Source organism: Gymnoscopelus microlampas (genome assembly GCF_963454915.1).
Source record: "Gymnoscopelus microlampas genome assembly, chromosome: 1".
Lineage (NCBI taxonomy): Eukaryota > Metazoa > Chordata > Actinopteri > Myctophiformes > Myctophidae > Gymnoscopelus > Gymnoscopelus microlampas.
Window position 1 is genome coordinate 47,979,285 of NC_139962.1, and position 19,093 is coordinate 47,998,377.

General features: G+C 37.8%; 1 protein-coding gene across 5 annotated transcripts; it reads left to right on the forward strand.

The window, feature by feature from the left end:
* The first annotated feature begins 8,982 nt into the window (after positions 1-8,982).
* On the forward strand, positions 8,983-15,641 carry LOC311050366 (uncharacterized protein). 5 transcript variants are annotated; one of them, XR_014601290.1, is made up of 10 exons: positions 8,983-9,065; positions 10,994-11,059; positions 11,254-11,398; positions 11,616-11,811; positions 12,130-12,217; positions 12,564-12,680; positions 12,791-12,933; positions 13,345-13,499; positions 13,801-13,893; positions 14,305-15,641. XR_014601290.1 is itself a non-coding variant. In XM_084064394.1 (10 exons), exons 4-7 carry the CDS (start codon positions 11,721-11,723, stop codon positions 12,931-12,933), a joined length of 354 nt encoding a protein of 117 aa, XP_083920520.1. In that variant the 5' UTR covers positions 8,983-9,065; positions 10,994-11,059; positions 11,254-11,398; positions 11,616-11,720; the 3' UTR covers positions 13,345-13,499; positions 13,801-13,893; positions 14,305-15,641. The 5 variants fall into 5 exon arrangements, 4 of the variants coding, with proteins under 4 accessions (XP_083920520.1, XP_083920521.1, XP_083920523.1 ...); XM_084064394.1 differs by having other exon boundaries at positions 11,616-11,726; XM_084064395.1 differs by having other exon boundaries at positions 11,616-11,726; positions 12,791-12,913.
* The last annotated feature ends 3,452 nt before the right edge of the window (positions 15,642-19,093 follow it).

Sequence of the window (19,093 nt, forward strand, 5' to 3'; positions counted from 1 at the left end):
AAAAATGACGAAAAATGCTGGTGACGAAAAAATGCTGGTGACGAAAAATTACGAAAAATGCTGGTGACGAAAAAATGCTGGTGACAAAAAATGCTGGTGACGAAAAATGACGAAAAATGCTGGTGACAAAAAAATGCTGGTGACGAAAAATGACAAAAAATGCTGGTGACGAAAAATGACGAAAAATGCTGGTGACGAAAAATGACAAAAAATGCTGGTGACGAAAAAATGCTGGTGACGAAAAAATGCTGGTGACGAAAAATGACAAAAAATGCTGGTGACGAAAAATGACAAAAAATGCTGGTGACGAAAAATGACGAAAAATGCTGGTGACGAAAAATGCTGGTGACGAAAAAATGCTGGTGACGAAAAATGACAAAAAATGCTGGTGACGAAAAAATGCTGGTGACGAAAAAATGCTGGTGACGAAAAATGACAAAAAATGCTGGTGACGAAAAATGACGAAAAATGCTGGTGACGAAAAAATGCTGGTGACGAAAAATGACAAAAAATGCTGGTGACGAAAAATGACGAAAAATGCTGGTGACGAAAAAATGCTGGTGACGAAAAAATGCTGGTGACGAAAAATGACGAAAAATGCTGGTGACGAAAAATGACGAAAAATGCTGGTGACGAAAAATGACGAAAAATGCTGATGACAAAAAAAGCTGGTGACGAAAAATGACGAAAATGCTGGTGACGAAAAATGTCAAAAAATGCTGGTGACGAAAAAATGCTGGTGACGAAAAAATGCTGGTGACGAAAAAATGCTGGTGACGAAAAATGACGAAAATGCTGGTGACGAAAAATGACAAAAAATGCTGGTGACGAAAAAATGCTGGTGACGAAAAAATGCTGGTGACGAAAAATGACGAAAAAATGCTGGTGGCGAAAAATGACGAAAAATGCTGGTGACGAAAAAATGCTGGTGACGAAAAAAAGCTGGTGACGAAACATGACGAAAAATGCTGGTGACGAAAAATGACGAAAAATGCTGGTGACGAAAAAATGCTGGTGACGAAAAATGCTGGTGACGAAAAATGACAAAAAATGCTGGTGACGAAAAAATGCTGGTGACGAAAAATGACGAAAAATGCTGGTGACGAAAAAATGCTGGTGACGAAAAATGACAAAAAATGCTGGTGACGAAAAATGCTGGTAACGAAAAAATGCTGGTGACGAAAAATGACAAAAAATGCTGGTGACGAAAAAATGCTGGTGACGAAAAATTACGAAAAATACTGGTGACGAAAAATGACGAAAAATGCTGGTGAAGAAAAAATGCTGGTGACGAAAAATGACGAAAAATGCTGGTGACGAAAAATGACAAAAAATGCTGGTGACGAAAAAATGCTGGTGACGAAAAAATGCTGGTGACGAAAAATGACGAAAAAATGCTGGTGACGAAAAATGCTGGTGACGAAAAATGCTGGTGACGAAAAAATGCTGGTGACGAAAAAATGCTGGTGACGAAAAATGACGAAAAATGCTGGTGACGAAAAAATGCTGGTGACGAAAAATGACGAAAAAATGCTGGTGACGAAAAATGCTGGTGACGAAAAAATGCTGGTGACAAAAAAATGCTGGTGACGAAAAAATGCTGGTGACGAAAAATGACGAAAAATGCTGGTGACGAAAAATGACGAAAAATGCTGGTGACGAAAAAATGCTGGTGACGAAAAATGACGAAAAATGCTGGTGACGAAAAATGACAAAAAATACTGGTGACGAAAAAATGCTGGTGACGAAAAATGCTGGTGACGAAAAATGACAAAAAATACTGGTGACGAAAAAATGCTGGTGACGAAAAATGACGAAAAATGCTGGTGACGAAAAAATGCTGGTGACGAAAAAATGCTGGAGACGAAAAAACCTGTTAGGAGTACGTTTCAGGCAATTTAAAGTTGATTGGTAGTGACTTTTTTTTTGGTCCCTAACATTCATCGAGCTCTGGACTTAGTCATTTTTTTTCCGTTTCGGTAGTGACACTACCGAAACGAAAAAAAAATTGTTCCCCCAAAAACCTGTTAGGAGTACGTTTCAGGCAATTTAAAGTTGATTGGTAGTGACTTTTTTTTTGGTCCCTAACATTCATCGAGCTCTGGACTTAGTAAAAATGACAAAAAATGCTGGTGACGAAAAAATGCTGGTGACGAAAAATTACGAAAAATGCTGGTGACGAAAAAATGCTGGTGACGAAAAATGACGAAAAATGCTGGTGACGAAAAAATGCTGGTGACGAAAAATGACGAAAAATGCTGGTGATGAAAAATGACAAAAAATACTGGTGACGAAAAAATGCTGGTGACGAAAAATGACAAAAAATACTGGTGACGAAAAATGCTGGTGACGAAAAATGACCAAAAATGCTGGTGACGAAAAATGACAAAAAATGCTGGTGACGAAAAATGCTGGTGACGAAAAATGCCGAAAAATGCTGGTGACGAAAAATGACGAAAAATGCTGGTGACAAAAAAATGCTGGTGACGAAAAATGACAAAAAATGCTGGTGACGAAAAAATGCTGGTGACGAAAAAATGCTGGTGACGAAAAATGACGAAAAATGCTGGTGACGAAAAATGACAAAAAATACTGGTGACGAAAAAATGCTGGTGACGAAAAATGACAAAAAATACTGGTGACGAAAAATGCTGGTGACGAAAAATGACCAAAAATGCTGGTGACGAAAAATGACAAAAAATGCTGGTGACGAAAAATGCTGGTGACGAAAAATGACGAAAAATGCTGGTGACGAAAAATGACGAAAAATGCTGGTGACAAAAAAATGCTGGTGACGAAAAATGACAAAAAATGCTGGTGACGAAAAAATGCTGGTGACGAAAAAATGCTGGTGACGAAAAATGACGAAAAATGCTGGTGACGGAAAAATGCTGGTGACGAAAAATGACGAAAAATGCTGGTGACGAAAAATGACAAAAAATGCTGGTGACGAAAGAATGCTGGTGACGAAAAAATGCTGGTGACGAAAAATGCTGGTGACGAAAAATGACAAAAAATGCTGGTGACGAAAAAATGCTGGTGACGAAAAATGCTGGTGACGAAAAAATGCTGGTGACGAAAAATGCTGGTGACGAAAAATGACGAAAAATGCTGGTGACGAAAAAATGCTGGTGACGAAAAAATGCTGGTGACGAAAAAATGCTGGTGACGAAAAATGACGAAAAATGCTGGTGACGAAAAAATGCTGGTGACGAAAAATGACGAAAAATGCTGGTGACGAAAAATGACGAAAAATGCTGGTGACGAAAAAATGCTGATGACGAAAAAATGCTGGTGACGAAAAATGACAAAAAATGCTGGTGACGAAAAATGCTGGTGACGAAAAATGACGAAAAATGCTGGTGACGAAAAATGACGAAAAATGCTGGTGACAAAAAAATGCTGGTGACGAAAAATGACAAAAAATGCTGGTGACGAAAAAATGCTGGTGACGAAAAATTGCGAAAAATGCTGGTGACGAAAAAATGCTGGTGACGAAAAATGACGAAAAATGCTGGTGACGAAAAAATGCTGGTGACGAAAAAATGCTGGTGACGAAAAAATGCTGGTGACGAAAAATGACGAAAAATGCTGGTGACGAAAAAATGCTGGTGACGAAAAATGACGAAAAATGCTGGTGACGAAAAATGACGAAAAATGCTGGTGACGAAAAAATGCTGATGACGAAAAAATGCTGGTGACGAAAAATGACAAAAAATGCTGGTGACGAAAAATGCTGGTGACGAAAAATGACGAAAAATGCTGGTGACGAAAAATGACGAAAAATGCTGGTGACAAAAAAATGCTGGTGACGAAAAATGACAAAAAATGCTGGTGACGAAAAAATGCTGGTGACGAAAAATTGCGAAAAATGCTGGTGACGAAAAATGACGAAAAATGCTGGTGACGAAAAATGACAAAAATGCTGGTGACGAAAAAATGCTGGTGACGAAAAAATGCTGGTGACGAAAAAATGCTGGTGACGAAAAATGCTGGTGACGAAAAATGACAAAAAATGCTGGTGACGAAAAAATGCTGGTGACGAAAAATGCTGGTTAAAAAAAAAATGCTGGTGACGAAAAATGCTGGTGACGAAAAATGACAAAAAATGCTGGTGACGAAAAATGACGAAAAATGCTGGTGACGAAAAAATGCTGGTGACGAAAAATGACAAAAAATGCTGGTGACGAAAAAATGCTGGTGACGAAAAAATGCTGGTGACGAAAAATGACGAAAAATGCTGGTGACGGAAAAATGCTGGTGACGAAAAATGACGAAAAATGCTGGTGACGAAAAATGACAAAAAATGCTGGTGACGAAAGAATGCTGGTGACGAAAAAATGCTGGTGACGAAAAATGCTGGTGACGAAAAATGACAAAAAATGCTGGTGACGAAAAAATGCTGGTGACGAAAAATGCTGGTGACGAAAAAATGCTGGTGACGAAAAATGCTGGTGACGAAAAATGACGAAAAATGCTGGTGACGAAAAAATGCTGGTGACGAAAAAATGCTGGTGACGAAAAAATGCTGGTGACGAAAAATGACGAAAAATGCTGGTGACGAAAAAATGCTGGTGACGAAAAATGACGAAAAATGCTGGTGACGAAAAATGACGAAAAATGCTGGTGACGAAAAAATGCTGATGACGAAAAAATGCTGGTGACGAAAAATGACAAAAAATGCTGGTGACGAAAAATGCTGGTGACGAAAAATGACGAAAAATGCTGGTGACGAAAAATGACGAAAAATGCTGGTGACAAAAAAATGCTGGTGACGAAAAATGACAAAAAATGCTGGTGACGAAAAAATGCTGGTGACGAAAAATTGCGAAAAATGCTGGTGACGAAAAAATGCTGGTGACGAAAAATGACGAAAAATGCTGGTGACGAAAAAATGCTGGTGACGAAAAAATGCTGGTGACGAAAAAATGCTGGTGACGAAAAATGACGAAAAATGCTGGTGACAAAAAAATGCTGGTGACGAAAAATGACAAAAAATGCTGGTGACGAAAAAATGCTGGTGACGAAAAAAATGCTGGTGACGAAAAATGACGAAAAATGCTGGTGACGGAAAAATGCTGGTGACGAAAAATGACGAAAAATGCTGGTGACGAAAAATGAAAAAAAATGCTGGTGACGAAAGAATGCTGGTGACGAAAAAATGCTGGTGACGAAAAATGCTGGTGACGAAAAATGACAAAAAATGCTGGTGACGAAAAAATGCTGGTGACGAAAAATGCTGGTGACGAAAAAATGCTGGTGACGAAAAATGCTGGTGACGAAAAATGACGAAAAATGCTGGTGACAAAAAAATGCTGGTGACGAAAAATGACAAAAAATGCTGGTGACGAAAAAATGCTGGTGACGAAAAAATGCTGGTGACGAAAAATGGCAAAAAATGCTGGTGACGAAAAATGACGAAAAATGCTGGTGACGAAAAAATGCTGGTGACAAAAAATGACAAAAAATGCTGGTGACGAAAAAATGCTGGTGACGAAAAAATGCTGGTGACGAAAAATGACAAAAAATGCTGGTGACGAAAAATGACGAAAAATGCTGGTGACGAAAAAATGCTGCCCAGATAGCAAAATATGGTTATTCAACGTTGAATTATAGTGGTTAGGGTTGATTTTTGGTTACGATTGAAGACTGATGGTTTTTCAACATTGAATCACTGTTGTATTGCAGTGCAAAATTCAATGATTGAAATGCCAACATTGAATCAGCGTTTAATCTATGGTGCAAATTCAATGATTGAAATGCCAACATTGAATCAGCGTTTTATCTATGGTGCAAATTCAATGATTGAAATGCCAACATTGAATCAGCGTTTTATCTATGGTGCAAATTCAATGATTGAAATGCCAACATTGAATCAGCGTTTTATCTATGGTGCAAATTCAATGATTGAAATGCCAACATTGAATCAGCGTTTTATCTATGGTGCAAATTCAATGATTGAAATGCCAACATTGAATCAGCGTTTTATCTATGGTGCAAATTCAATGATTGAAATGCCAACATTGAATCAGCGTTTTATCTATGGTGCAAAATTCAATGATTGAAATGCCAACATTGAATCAGCGTTTAATCTACACTGTAAAATCCAATAGCTATCTATACTTAAATAAATAAGTTAGCTTTACTCATTTGTTACAATACTAGGTTTAATCAAGTAACGTGTACTAAAAAATACAATTTACTTATTGTTATTAAGTAAAGACATCTTTGTTTACTTGCCCAGAATCAGTAACATTTAATTGCACTGTGTTTAGTACACTCTTAAAAATGCTGGGTTATTTCTATAAACACATTGCTGGGTTAATTTGGCTGGGTCATAATTATGGGTTATTTGGGTACTGTAAACTGATGGGTCAAAGTGGTTATTAGGGCTTCAATTGCAGTTGAACACCTGGTTATTTTTAACCCAGATGTTGCTTTATTCATTTTCCCACTTGTGAATCATTCTGATACCTTCTTTTTGTCACTTCTCACATGAAAACACAAGGTACGTAACCTATATTTTATCACTATATTTGACCTATATTCATATAATGAGGGGGATCATTATAGGGATCTGTATTAATTTTAATATGGTACAATACTGTGCAAAGTATACACTGTAACACATTTCTGTAATTTCTACAGTAAAAATGTACAGTAATTTACTGTTCTGTCATTTTACAATGTTTAACTGTATTTTGCAATGCATCATGGGAAAAAAATCATTACAGAAACTTGAACATCATCATCATTATCAGTTATTATCATCATTATTAATTGTATCCTTCATCTTCTTGTTTATGCCCCAAAATGACTGAAGAGCTGATCGATAATCCATTGTCCGATTGTTTCGGCGCACCCTAGGGGCCGAGACAATAGTGAAAAACTGTTTGAAAGGAGTAAAAACTAAATTGGACACCAAATTCTGGGTCAGCGCGTCGCCCCGAACGCGAACATATAACTCCCCTAACACACAGCCTTACCGTTCTCCTTAATTGGCTAGGGTCCAATGTCAAGTTATTATATGCGTAATAAAGCAATATATCTCGATACGATACGTTTTTCGAATCCGCCTTTCGGATATGTTGTACAGCTTGCCAAGACGCACACGTGGATGTCTTGTTTGTCCCGGTACGACACTCCTAAGTTGACCTCCTACACTATCGGAAGGCACATAGAGTCTTAAACCTTAAGACCATACCAAAGGACAAAGTCAGAAAAAAAAATGTGCCGTACCGGGACAAACAAGACATCCACACGTGCGTCTTAGCCAGCTCTACAACATATCCAAAAAGTGGACCCTAAGTCCTTATCGTATTCGAGATATTGAGCGAGATAGCGAAGCCGTAACCATAGCCAATTAAGGGATAATTAAATCATGATTTGATATGAGGGTTTGATGATTTCAAATTTTAGCATTATTTTACATGTAGATTTGGAAAAAAAATATATCGGGGTTATCACAGGCCTGGAACACCCTAAAACCAACCAGGAAGTGGCCTTTTGAGGCACTTCCTGTTTTCCGAGAAAAATATAACTTACATATTTGGAATCAGCGTCATCACATTAGTCTAAAGCCAGAGTATCGAAGAAAAATACAATTTCTAAAAATGTAACGAGGGTTGACCTTTGCAGTCTTTTCGCTGAACTTTGAGCTTTATCAGTGTCTAAAAAAATCAAGGCTGGTGCCAAAAAATCCGGCTTACTCTCAATATGGATGGAGAGAAGTTTTAGATTTTTAAAAAATATCTGGAGCGATTAGTTCCAGATTTTGTGCTCAACAAAATCTGTTTTTTATTCAAAAGTCAACGTCCAATCTTTTTGGTGAGCTTTTGTATTTCCCAAGGTCATAGAAAATCGAGACCTATCCCATTCGATTCAGCGTCCTTTTCTAAGTCTGAAAAAGTTTTTTTTAATTTAAAAATAAAATATTTTAAAAAAATGTGAGAAAAGCTAGACTTTGAACTATTTCAAAAATCTTTAACTTCTTATTAAACAATTCTAGACTATTGTTTAACCTACCATTCAACTCTAAATCATCTAAATAAGAGGGTTGAAGGGTCAAAATAAAATAATAATAATAATAATATGTTTGTGAAAAAAGCTTCAAGTTTATGAAACTTTAACGCTTGTTTAAGCCACTTTTTAAGGGTCATACAAAATCAAAACCTAGCCCATTCAATTCAGCGTCCTCTTCTGAGTCTGAAAACATGTTTTTTAATTAAAACAAAATATTTTAGAAAAATGTGAGAAAAGCTAAACTTTGAACTATTTCAAAAATCTATAACTTCTTATTGCAGATCGGCTATTTTCTTTTTTTCTCTCTTTCTTATATTATTTGACAATTTGGCCAATGTTTGACCAGTTTATAGTATAGTTTGTTGATTACTTGTATTACAGTCTTTTTCTTTGATTTGTTTTCATTTATTTTTTAAGGTATTAAAATTATTACTTAAATTGTCAGGGTCTCGACCCACAGGTTGAGAACCGCAGACATCCTTCATGCACAAGGCGGACAGTGTTGCCAGATTTTGCGATAGAAATAAGCAACCAGGTCTATGGAAATTAGCCCAAAAGAAGCAACTATGACTAATTGAAAATAGCCAATCTACAAGCTCACAACGGGTTGCGATGCGACGCGCTGTGAGCTTGTAGATCTGCTATTTTAAAACAAAACTCTTATCTGGAAGAAAATGTGAAAAATTAGGAATATGTTTGAAACATTTTAATACGAATCTTGTATTGGGGGTCCCCCCTGGCATAACATGTGTTCAGATGGGGGTCCGTTGAATGGATAATAGCCTACATATTAATCTGGGGGTCCTTGACATGAAAATGTTTGAGAACCACCACTGGTTTAAACGACATTAAGGAAGCAAGCCCAAAAAACTTCACAGAAAAAGAAGCCCAAAGTCGCTTATAATAAGCGGATATGGCAACACTGAAGGCGGAGCTTGTTAGTTTTGAAATCATCAACACCGGAAGGCAGAGGAAACGGCTGTTGGCTGAGAGATTTCTTTTTCAAACCGGGGTGCTTTCGTGTTTACTGTACTAGATAACAGGTAAGTTTAATTAGTTTATGGAATTAAAATATTATCCAAACACGGTCGTACACGGTTACATGAACTAACACGTTCATGTAACCGTGCACGACCGAGTTTTAGCCATGGTTCACACGACGCTTGTCCTTTCACGAGCCTCATGGCCGGAATTTCAACCTGTTTTTTGCACTTTCAACCCGTACATCAACATAAATATTCATACTTCAACTATAAAGTGCTTACCGCACGGCCACGGATGTTACAATTTTAATCGGGTGTGTCTAAGTACCCGCATCTTCCGTATTGTTGAATAAAAGATATTTTAATCCGATCGGTGGCCATTTTCTCATAGTTGTAATGCATGTGTATAATGTAATACACCTCCCAACCGACGGTCGCGTAGTTTAAAGCATACAGAAAACTCGGAGAAAATGGCCACCGATCGGATTAAAATTACTTTTATTGAACAATACAGGAGGTACGGATACTTAAACCCTCCCGATTCAAATTGTAACATCCTTGGCCCTGGGCTAAGTGCTTTATATTTGAAATCTGAACGTTTATGTAGATGTATGGGTTGTAAATGTAGAAAACGTCATGATATGATCATGTTTCAGGACTAACGGTTTATCAACCGCGTTTACATAGAAAGCAATGTGTTTGCACAATTTAATATAAACGGATGATGTTACAATGCGACCAGGCATCCTAAAACGTTAAAATATGATTCAACTTGTTAGTTCTTAAAAGAGAGCTAATGTTGGCCACATATCCCTTTGGTGAGGCCACATTTGTTTTGACTGTAATTATTATTTTATATATGAATCTTGTTTTTAACCTACAGTAAAAAGTAAAATAATTTAATTAAGAGACAGAGAGTACAACCGGTACGGTAACGGTCTTACATGTCGGAAAGCCGCCATGTAACCAAATGGTACCAATGGATCCTTAAGGAGAATAAATTAACATTGAGGATTTTAGTGTGCAGACAAATTTGGTAATCCGTTTTTTAACTTAAGTTTTGTTTTGCAGACAGTAGCTAACAAAAGCAGGTAATGTTTATCAGTGGTTCTCAAAGTGGGCTCCAGGGACCCTCAGGGGTCATTGGGGGGTTTCCATGTGGTTCCCAGCTAAATGAGATTATATAGCATGAAACTCAGTTTAACCACTTAAACCCTATAAATTGCCTATTTGAAAATGGCAGATCCACAAGCTCACAGTGCATGGTGATGCGTTGTGAGGGTGTAGATCAGCTATTAAAAAACAGTATAAACAACATTTGTGGAATATTTTTGAAACACTTTTGTAAATCTTGAGTCCTTAGCCAAGTACATACTAATTAGGGGGTCCTTGACATGAACATGTTTGAGAACCACTGATTTCATTTGTATAACATGAGTTCATTAATCAGTATGCATTGTGAAACACTTTGCCAAGTTCATCAGAAGAACTGGTTATCACACACCTTCAATTAACCCATTAAGACCTGAGGCCGATTCTACAAAATGTCTTCTAAATGTATTTGTTTTTAACTTGTGTTATTATGTCAGTGGTTCTCAAACTTTTTCATGTCAAGGACCCCAAAATGTATATGTATTTGGCCACAGACCCTCATCTCAAAATATTTTGTTCTAGGGACCCCCAGAAACAAAGATTTGAGTTACAAATGTTCGTTAAAAATTCAAAGATTTGCACACATTTTCAAGATTTTTCTAAAATAACAGATCTACAAGCTCGTAGCGCAGCACTCGGTGCCACGCTATGAGCTTGTATATCTGCTGTTTTTGAGTAGCCAAAGTGTAAAATAATGCTTTTTAGGTCAAATCTAAAAATGACACAGAATCGAATGCACTTAAAAAGCGCATAACCATTCAGTGTTCAATTCAGGGATTTGAATCGTCATATATTTGTAACAATGATTACTGTCTCATTTCATCGTTCTTTGACAGGCCATCTAATGTCACCAAGAAAGCCCTTGCCTTAATTTGGATGGTACTACAGTTGGCAGTGGCTATGTAAGTCATCAATCAATCAACACATAAAGGAGAACACTCCATACACACACACACACCTAAAAGAAATGTGCTCAAAGTTTTTCCTAGTGCACAGTCACACGCACATTTTTGGATTGCTCCTTAAAATCCCATGTAACCATCTTCATGGTTTACGCCAGGCAAATTTAAGCTGAACCTAATTGTCTCTTTTACAGGCAGCTTGGTACACACCTGGCCGGGGAAAAAAACCTGCTACAGACTTCCTGGAGGAGCGATTGAGGAACACCAGGAAGCGCATGAGAAGGCTGAAACGACCACACCACCAAGAACCAGAGGAACAGACCGTCCCTAGTACACCAGGTAATACTAATAACCAATGTTAATTATCCCCACCAGGCTAGATTGGACAGATGCAAGGGATTATATTTGCGGTCCCATGACTCTTCTGTCCATCATCTTCTAAAAACTAGTCTCAGGCACCGCTGGACCGATTGGCGACTTTTCACACACTCCAAGTAGGCCAGAACCTCAAATACTTGAAATCAGCTATAATGAATCTGTACTTATCATTCAACAGAATCTGATGTGCCTCCTGAAAAACTTATTGAAATGGTTGAATGGATGAAGGTCAGTAGGTGTCCAGTGTCCCAGGTTGAGGACTACATGAATCAAACATCTCTACATGGAGGCAAGTGGATTCGCAGCAATGGAACTAAAGGCCTACCGGAAATATTGGCGTATAGTTCCCTAGGCTTGTAGACAATCCTGGCATGGTAATACATTATTTTGCTATTGCAGTTTTGCCTATTTGAATGATACTCTATTTGACTGATACTCTGCAATGCACTACAAGTTTATGTTTAACCACCTAGACCCTACAATATATACTTTGTAGACAGGAGTCCACAGGGTTCTACTTGGTCCACTCCTTTTTTCTCAAACTGTTGTCACACAATGGTGTGTTTATCAAAGAGCTTATCTACAATACCCTACTGCTTGCATACACTCTTATAAGTAGACTCATAAGTGATTTTATTTTAATTTTCTCATTTTACAATTGTTTATATAATGTTATGTTCTCTTCTGTGTAGACCCAATCCTTCGATCTCCTAATCTCTCCACCTGGTGTGGAGAATTTGATTTGTGGGATTCCTCAAGAGGAAGAACTGCACACTTCAGGTGGGGGTTTCATTTAACATAATGGTTAAATAAACAATAATGAACTGTAACTATGTTTCTTAGCAGGTGCTGAGGTTATGAGTTGGGTCTCTTGGATTCTTTCCTGCTTTCTTCACTGTCCTCTGGTCATAGAGATGCTGAAGGGCAGAGCGCTTAGACCCCAAGGCGGTTACCCTCGGCACAACTTTGGGGTTTCACATAATGATATCTGGGTGGTTTTCTATCAGCTGACATGAAAAGCATTCTCTGACCGGGTCAGCCTGTGACTGAGCACTTGGTGTTCAGATAAAACTTGTATTCTGACCATGTGACATTGGTGTAAAATCACTCCTCTGTGTTTGTATAGGTGCACAACACATGCAGTTTGAGTCAGCCTGGGCCCTGACCAGAATCCCCTCAGCTACCTTCCTGCCAACACGCACTGTGCCCATCTTCATCTGCCTACAAGGACATCCGGGAACAGGTTAGTTATCTACAAGCTCGTAGATCGGCCATTTTCGGCTAAAGTTGTCTGTAGAATAGGGATGCTATTGTTCAAGTGGTTTGTATAAAGAAACAATGATCTTATCACAGAGATTTGGCCGACCCCCTGTAGCAACTCTGAAGACCCCCTAGGAGTCCCGGACCCCCTGTTGAAGACCCCTGCCCTGTTATGGCTGACTCATGGTGACATGAGCGTGGCATGGGGGATCTCCTGTAAGCCAATTTTAATATAGGTAATTGTCTGATCACAGTTATGAGAAAAAGCGTTCATCTGTATACATTTATCTATTGAAGAATAGTGAAAATAGCAGATCTACAAGCTCGCAACATCTCGCAAAGTGATGTGTTGTGAACATGTAGGTCGGCTACTCTCACTATTTTTCAACATTTTTAAATGCCTGGCCTGTTCTGGCCATATTACATAATGGTATTATTGGCCCCGGTCATTGTCAGTCATTTCTTTTTTGTTTACAAAGCCTAAAAGTCGGAACCGAAATGTAATTCGTCCAATGTTTAATGCCAAAACGGTTACATTGTTGATCATAATTATTTGTATGACAATTAACCAAATGTTTTCCTAATTTACACACTTTTTCAAATGTATTTAGTCACTGTATTTTGTTCTGTGGTTTGCTGTGTTGTAGGCTTATGCTGAGTTTAACAGGATCGCCACCACACACCTAGAGACAGACTTCTTTGATGCTCTGGATCGCTATACACCACAATTGGTCCCTATCTTCAAGTCCAAGAAAGGTGCCATTAGAGAGAAATTATCCGGAATTGTGCAGCAAATTGATGGGTAAGTCTACAACATGCTTCTTATATTTGTAATTATCATGACTAAGTTTATGTACAACCTATTACCCCAAATAGTACTTATGCTTCCCGGCTGTATTACAGAGTGTTAAAGTATTGCTAACTATTGATTGTTGTTGATAACTAAATGCTGTGGATTGTACTATTTTTAAATCACATCTCCAATCAGCAACTGCTCTCTGCAACTGTTCATCAAACATATATTGTGGTGTTTCATGCTGTAACTGTACTGTAACTTGTGATGGTCAGATCTTGAACTTTATTTGTTCATTATCCACTTGTAGAAACCCGACGTGACCGCGCTGGGTAGGCTTGTTCTCCGAGGCCTCCTTCTTCTGCTTGGAGATGACCACAGCAGTTTCTACACCACTGTCTTGGTAAGTTCTCATAGTTACACCTTAAAGGTCCAGTGAAATTACATTTTCGTTAATTTTATTTTGAAGTTTCAGTCTGAAACGGCATTGCAAACCAATCAGAAGGTTCAATCCCTTCAGGCTATAGCACGGTGGAATCTCACTCACATGGTGTGCAGTGTAAGTGTTTGTAGCCTGCACTCACACGTTGCTCAAGGGAGAGAGAGATGGCCACTATGCAGAATGTTTGTTACCAAGTTGCTTATTTCTAGCCTAAAATGTTTTCAGATACATATTTTACTGTGCTGTTTACCATGAGTAATATACTGTCAAAAACAGTAGGCCAACCAATGTTGATAAAACTTCTCAATGCAGATGTGTGTGAAGTGTCTACATTTCCCTGTTGTAATGTTGTTTTTGTTTGGTTCTGTACAGGATTGTGACAGCGAAAGTGAAGACGCCTGGGCAGAGGTATCGGTCGGATTGCTGACTGTGAGCAGTGAAGATTCACCTCCCTCAGATGGTGTCGACCTTCAGCCAGTGTCAACAGCCATCATCCTTGAAGGAGGTATTGTGATGGATAATTTCCATAACCTCCCTCAAGCACCGTGCCTGCTGTTTAGCCTGACGTATGCACTCAATTTGAAGTACCCTAATGATATGAAGAACATATTGAACTTTATTCAAAGAGTGATGCTTGGCTTGGGAAAGGAAAAAACTACCCCCCAAACTGCAAAGTCTTAAAAACCTCCTGTCATTTTAGAAAGATTGTATAGTGGATAACTGGTAGGCAGGTTGTCCTCAGCCCTCCTTTGTGACAGTAGACTAAAATGCATGCATTTTATTTTTCTCATGCATGAGAAAATGTTGAAAAGTGATAGGAGTTCTAAATGAAGCCACTTTTATTCATTTTAAGTACTTTAGAGCTGCAAATTATTAAGACTTTGAATGTAATACCATTAAGTAAAAGTAAGGCACTTTTTTGAAATTGACAAGTGTTCACTTGTTCATGTGTGAAATAATGTACTCTTTCAAACTGTAATGGGGCTGTCCACACTAAGCATATCACTTTTGTCAATCCTATCGTTGTAGAATTATTTAGTTTAAATACAGTGCAGACATGATCATTTCAGTGGGCAGTTGCTCATGTCTTCCAGAGTTCCAGCAAATCACTCATATTGTCATCATCAACACAGATACTGTTCGTCTTTAGTGGTGTTGAACAGGAGGAGAAGGATGGAGGGGCTACTAGGCTACAATTGCAGTAGCAACACAGAAATGTGTGAGAAATTAATTAGCATAATGACTTTGTGGACGAAAAGAGGCTCACAATCATTGGCTACTCTAAATTCTATAAAGTAAAATAAATTAAAAATGTGTATATATATAGTGCTTGGTGTGGATGGCCCGTTAGGCTTTATTAATTAAGCCATTTGTATTACTAGAGCACTTGTCAGTGTGTTTTGTCAGACCGTTGGTTTAGTCTGCAAAGTTAGTACACGTTTGGTCATTATAAGCCATGTTGGGTATTGTTTTTGTGGAATCGCTTGTAAATAATGGTGGTTTGGTTTGTAATTTAAACTTGCAGATCAATTATTTTCAAATAGCATTTTTATATAGGTGTAAAGTGCTCATGTGGCATATATTCACTTACAAAATATCCAAATGCTTGCAGACATTTTCACGATTTCTTTCATAAATAGCAGATCTACAATCTTCTATATGTTATATATTTCATCTGTTAAATCATAAAAACAATGCTTAAAGCAGGTCTAAATGCCTTGGTTCAATAAATGTGAAGATTCAAATCATATTGTCTGTCTTTATTTTTATATTTTCACATTTTGGGAAATGTAAGGTAATTTTGAACAAGATGTAGCCTTACAGTATATCAGCATACACATAATTTAAAATGTACATGCAGATTACCATTAGGTTGTTGGATGATCAGGATCAATATTGATTTCTAACATGATTAAGTATAATCAATTTATAAATTAAATCAGTGTTCGATTCCTGATGTTGATTCAACATAAAATCAACTAAAATGTGCATGCAGATTACCATTTAGATGATGGTTGAATCAATGTTGATTCCTAATGTTGATTCAACATTAAATCAACTAAAATGTGCATGCAGATTATCATTTAGATGATGGTTGAATCAATATTGATTCATAACGTTGATTCAACATAAAATCAGCGTGCAGAATACCATTTGGATAATGGTTGAATCAACGTTGATATAGTGTTAGTTAGTGGTTGAAACACAAACGTTGAATCAACAAAGATTAGGGTTGCGAATTCAGTACAGTTTCAACGTTGAGATCGAACGTTGATTCAACCGTTATGGCCGCCTATTTTTCAACGTTGATTCACCCATATTTTGCTATCTGGGTGGTGACGAAAAATTACGAAAAATGCTGGTGACGAAAAAATGCTGGTGACAAAAAATGCTGGTGACGAAAAATGACGAAAAATGCTGGTGACAAAAAAATGCTGGTGACGAAAAATGACAAAAAATGCTGGTGACGAAAAATGACGAAAAATGCTGGTGACGAAAAATGACAAAAAATGCTGGTGACGAAAAAATGCTGGTGACGAAAAAATGCTGGTGACGAAAAATGACAAAAAATGCTGGTGACGAAAAATGACAAAAAATGCTGGTGACGAAAAATGACGAAAAATGCTGGTGACGAAAAATGCTGGTGACGAAAAAATGCTGGTGACGAAAAATGACAAAAAATGCTGGTGACGAAAAAATGCTGGTGACGAAAAAATGCTGGTGACGAAAAATGACAAAAAATGCTGGTGACGAAAAATGACGAAAAATGCTGGTGACGAAAAAATGCTGGTGACGAAAAATGACAAAAAAATGCTGGTGACGAAAAATGACGAAAAATGCTGGTGACGAAAAAATGCTGGTGACGAAAAAATGCTGGTGACGAAAAATGACGAAAAATGCTGGTGACGAAAAATGACGAAAAATGCTGGTGACGAAAAATGACGAAAAATGCTGATGACAAAAAAAGCTGGTGACGAAAAATGACGAAAATGCTGGTGACGAAAAATGACAAAAAATGCTGGTGACGAAAAAATGCTGGTGACGAAAAAATGCTGGTGACGAAAAAATGCTGGTGACGAAAAATGACGAAAATGCTGGTGACGAAAAATGACAAAAAATGCTGGTGACGAAAAAATGCTGGTGACGAAAAAATGCTGGTGACGAAAAATGACGAAAAAATGCTGGTGACGAAAAATGACGAAAAATGCTGGTGACGAAAAAATGCTGGTGACGAAAAAAAGCTGGTGACGAAACATGACGAAAAATGCTGGTGACGAAAAATGACGAAAAATGCTGGTGACGAAAAAATGCTGGTGACGAAAAATGCTGGTGACGAAAAATGACAAAAAATGCTGGTGACGAAAAAATGCTGGTGACGAAAAATGACGAAAAATGCTGGTGACGAAAAAATGCTGGTGACGAAAAATGACAAAAAATGCTGGTGACGAAAAATGCTGGTGACGAAAAATGACGAAAAATGCTGGTGACGAAAAAATGCTGGTAACGAAAAAATGCTGGTGACGAAAAATGACAAAAAATGCTGGTGACGAAAAAATGCTGGTGACGAAAAATTACGAAAAATACTGGTGACGAAAAATGACGAAAAATGCTGGTGAAGAAAAAATGCTGGTGACGAAAAATGACGAAAAATGCTGGTGACGAAAAATGACAAAAAATGCTGGTGACGAAAAATGCTGGTGACGAAAAATGACGAAAAATGCTGGTGACGAAAAATGACAAAAAATACTGGTGACGAAAAAATGCTGGTGACGAAAAATGACAAAAAATACTGGTGACGAAAAATGCTGGTGACGAAAAATGACCAAAAATGCTGGTGACGAAAAATGACAAAAAATGCTGGTGACGAAAAATGACAAAAAATGCTGGTGACGAAAGATGCTGGTGACGAAAAATGACGAAAAATGCTGGTGACGAAAAATGACGAAAAATGCTGGTGACGAAAAAATGCTGGTGACGAAAAATGACAAAATGCTGGTGACGAAAAAATGCTGGTGACGAAAAAATGCTGGTGACGAAAAAATGCTGGTGACGAAAAATGACAAAAAATGCTGGTGACGAAAAATGCTGGTGACGAAAAATGACGAAAAATGCTGGTGACGAAAAAATGCTGGTGACGAAAAAATGCTGGTGACGAAAAAATGCTGGTGACGAAAAATGACGAAAAATGCTGGTGACGAAAAAATGCTGGTGACGAAAAATGACGAAAAATGCTGGTGACGAAAAATGACGAAAAATGCTGGTGACGAAAAAATGCTGATGACGAAAAAATGCTGGTGACGAAAAATGACAAAAAATGCTGGTGACGAAAAATGACGAAAAATGCTGGTGACGAAAAATGACGAAAAATGCTGGTGACAAAAAAATGCTGGTGACGAAAAATGACAAAAAATGCTGGTGACGAAAAAATGCTGGTGACGAAAAATTGCGAAAAATGCTGGTGACGAAAAATGACGAAAAATGCTGGTGACGAAAAATGACAAAAATGCTGGTGACGAAAAAATGCTGGTGACGAAAAAATGCTGGTGACGAAAAAATGCTGGTGACGAAAAAATGCTGGTGACGAAAAATGCTGGTGACGAAAAATGACAAAAAATGCTGGTGACGAAAAAATGCTGGTGACGAAAAATGCTGGTTAAAAAAAAAATGCTGGTGACGAAAAATGCTGGTGACGAAAAATGACAAAAAATGCTGGTGACGAAAAATGACGAAAAATGCTGGTGACGAAAAAATGCTGGTGACGAAAAAATGCTGGTGACGAAAAATGACGAAAAATGCTGGTGACGAAAAAATGCTGGTGACGAAAAATGACGAAAAATGCTGGTGACGAAAAATGACAAAAAATACTGGTGACGAAAAAATGCTGGTGACGAAAAATGACAAAAAATACTGGTGACGAAAAATGCTGGTGACGAAAAATGACCAAAAATGCTGGTGACGAAAAATGACAAAAAATGCTGGTGACGAAAAATGCTGGTGACGAAAAATGACGAAAAATGCTGGTGACGAAAAATGCCGAAAAATGCTGGTGACAAAAAAATGCTGGTGACGAAAAATGACAAAAAATGCTGGTGACGAAAAAATGCTGGTGACGAAAAAATGCTGGTGACGAAAAATGACGAAAAATGCTGGTGACGGAAAA

What these genes read in the sequence shown, in the direction of transcription:
- LOC311050366 (XM_084064394.1), top strand. An exon ending in GGAAGAACTGCACACTTCAG is followed by an intron (nt 12,218 to 12,563) that starts GTGGGGGTTTCA and finishes GTGTTTGTATAG; the next exon opens with GTGCACAACACATGCAGTTT. An exon ending in ACAAGGACATCCGGGAACAG is followed by an intron (nt 12,681 to 12,790) that starts GTTAGTTATCTA and finishes ATCTTATCACAG; the next exon opens with AGATTTGGCCGACCCCCTGT.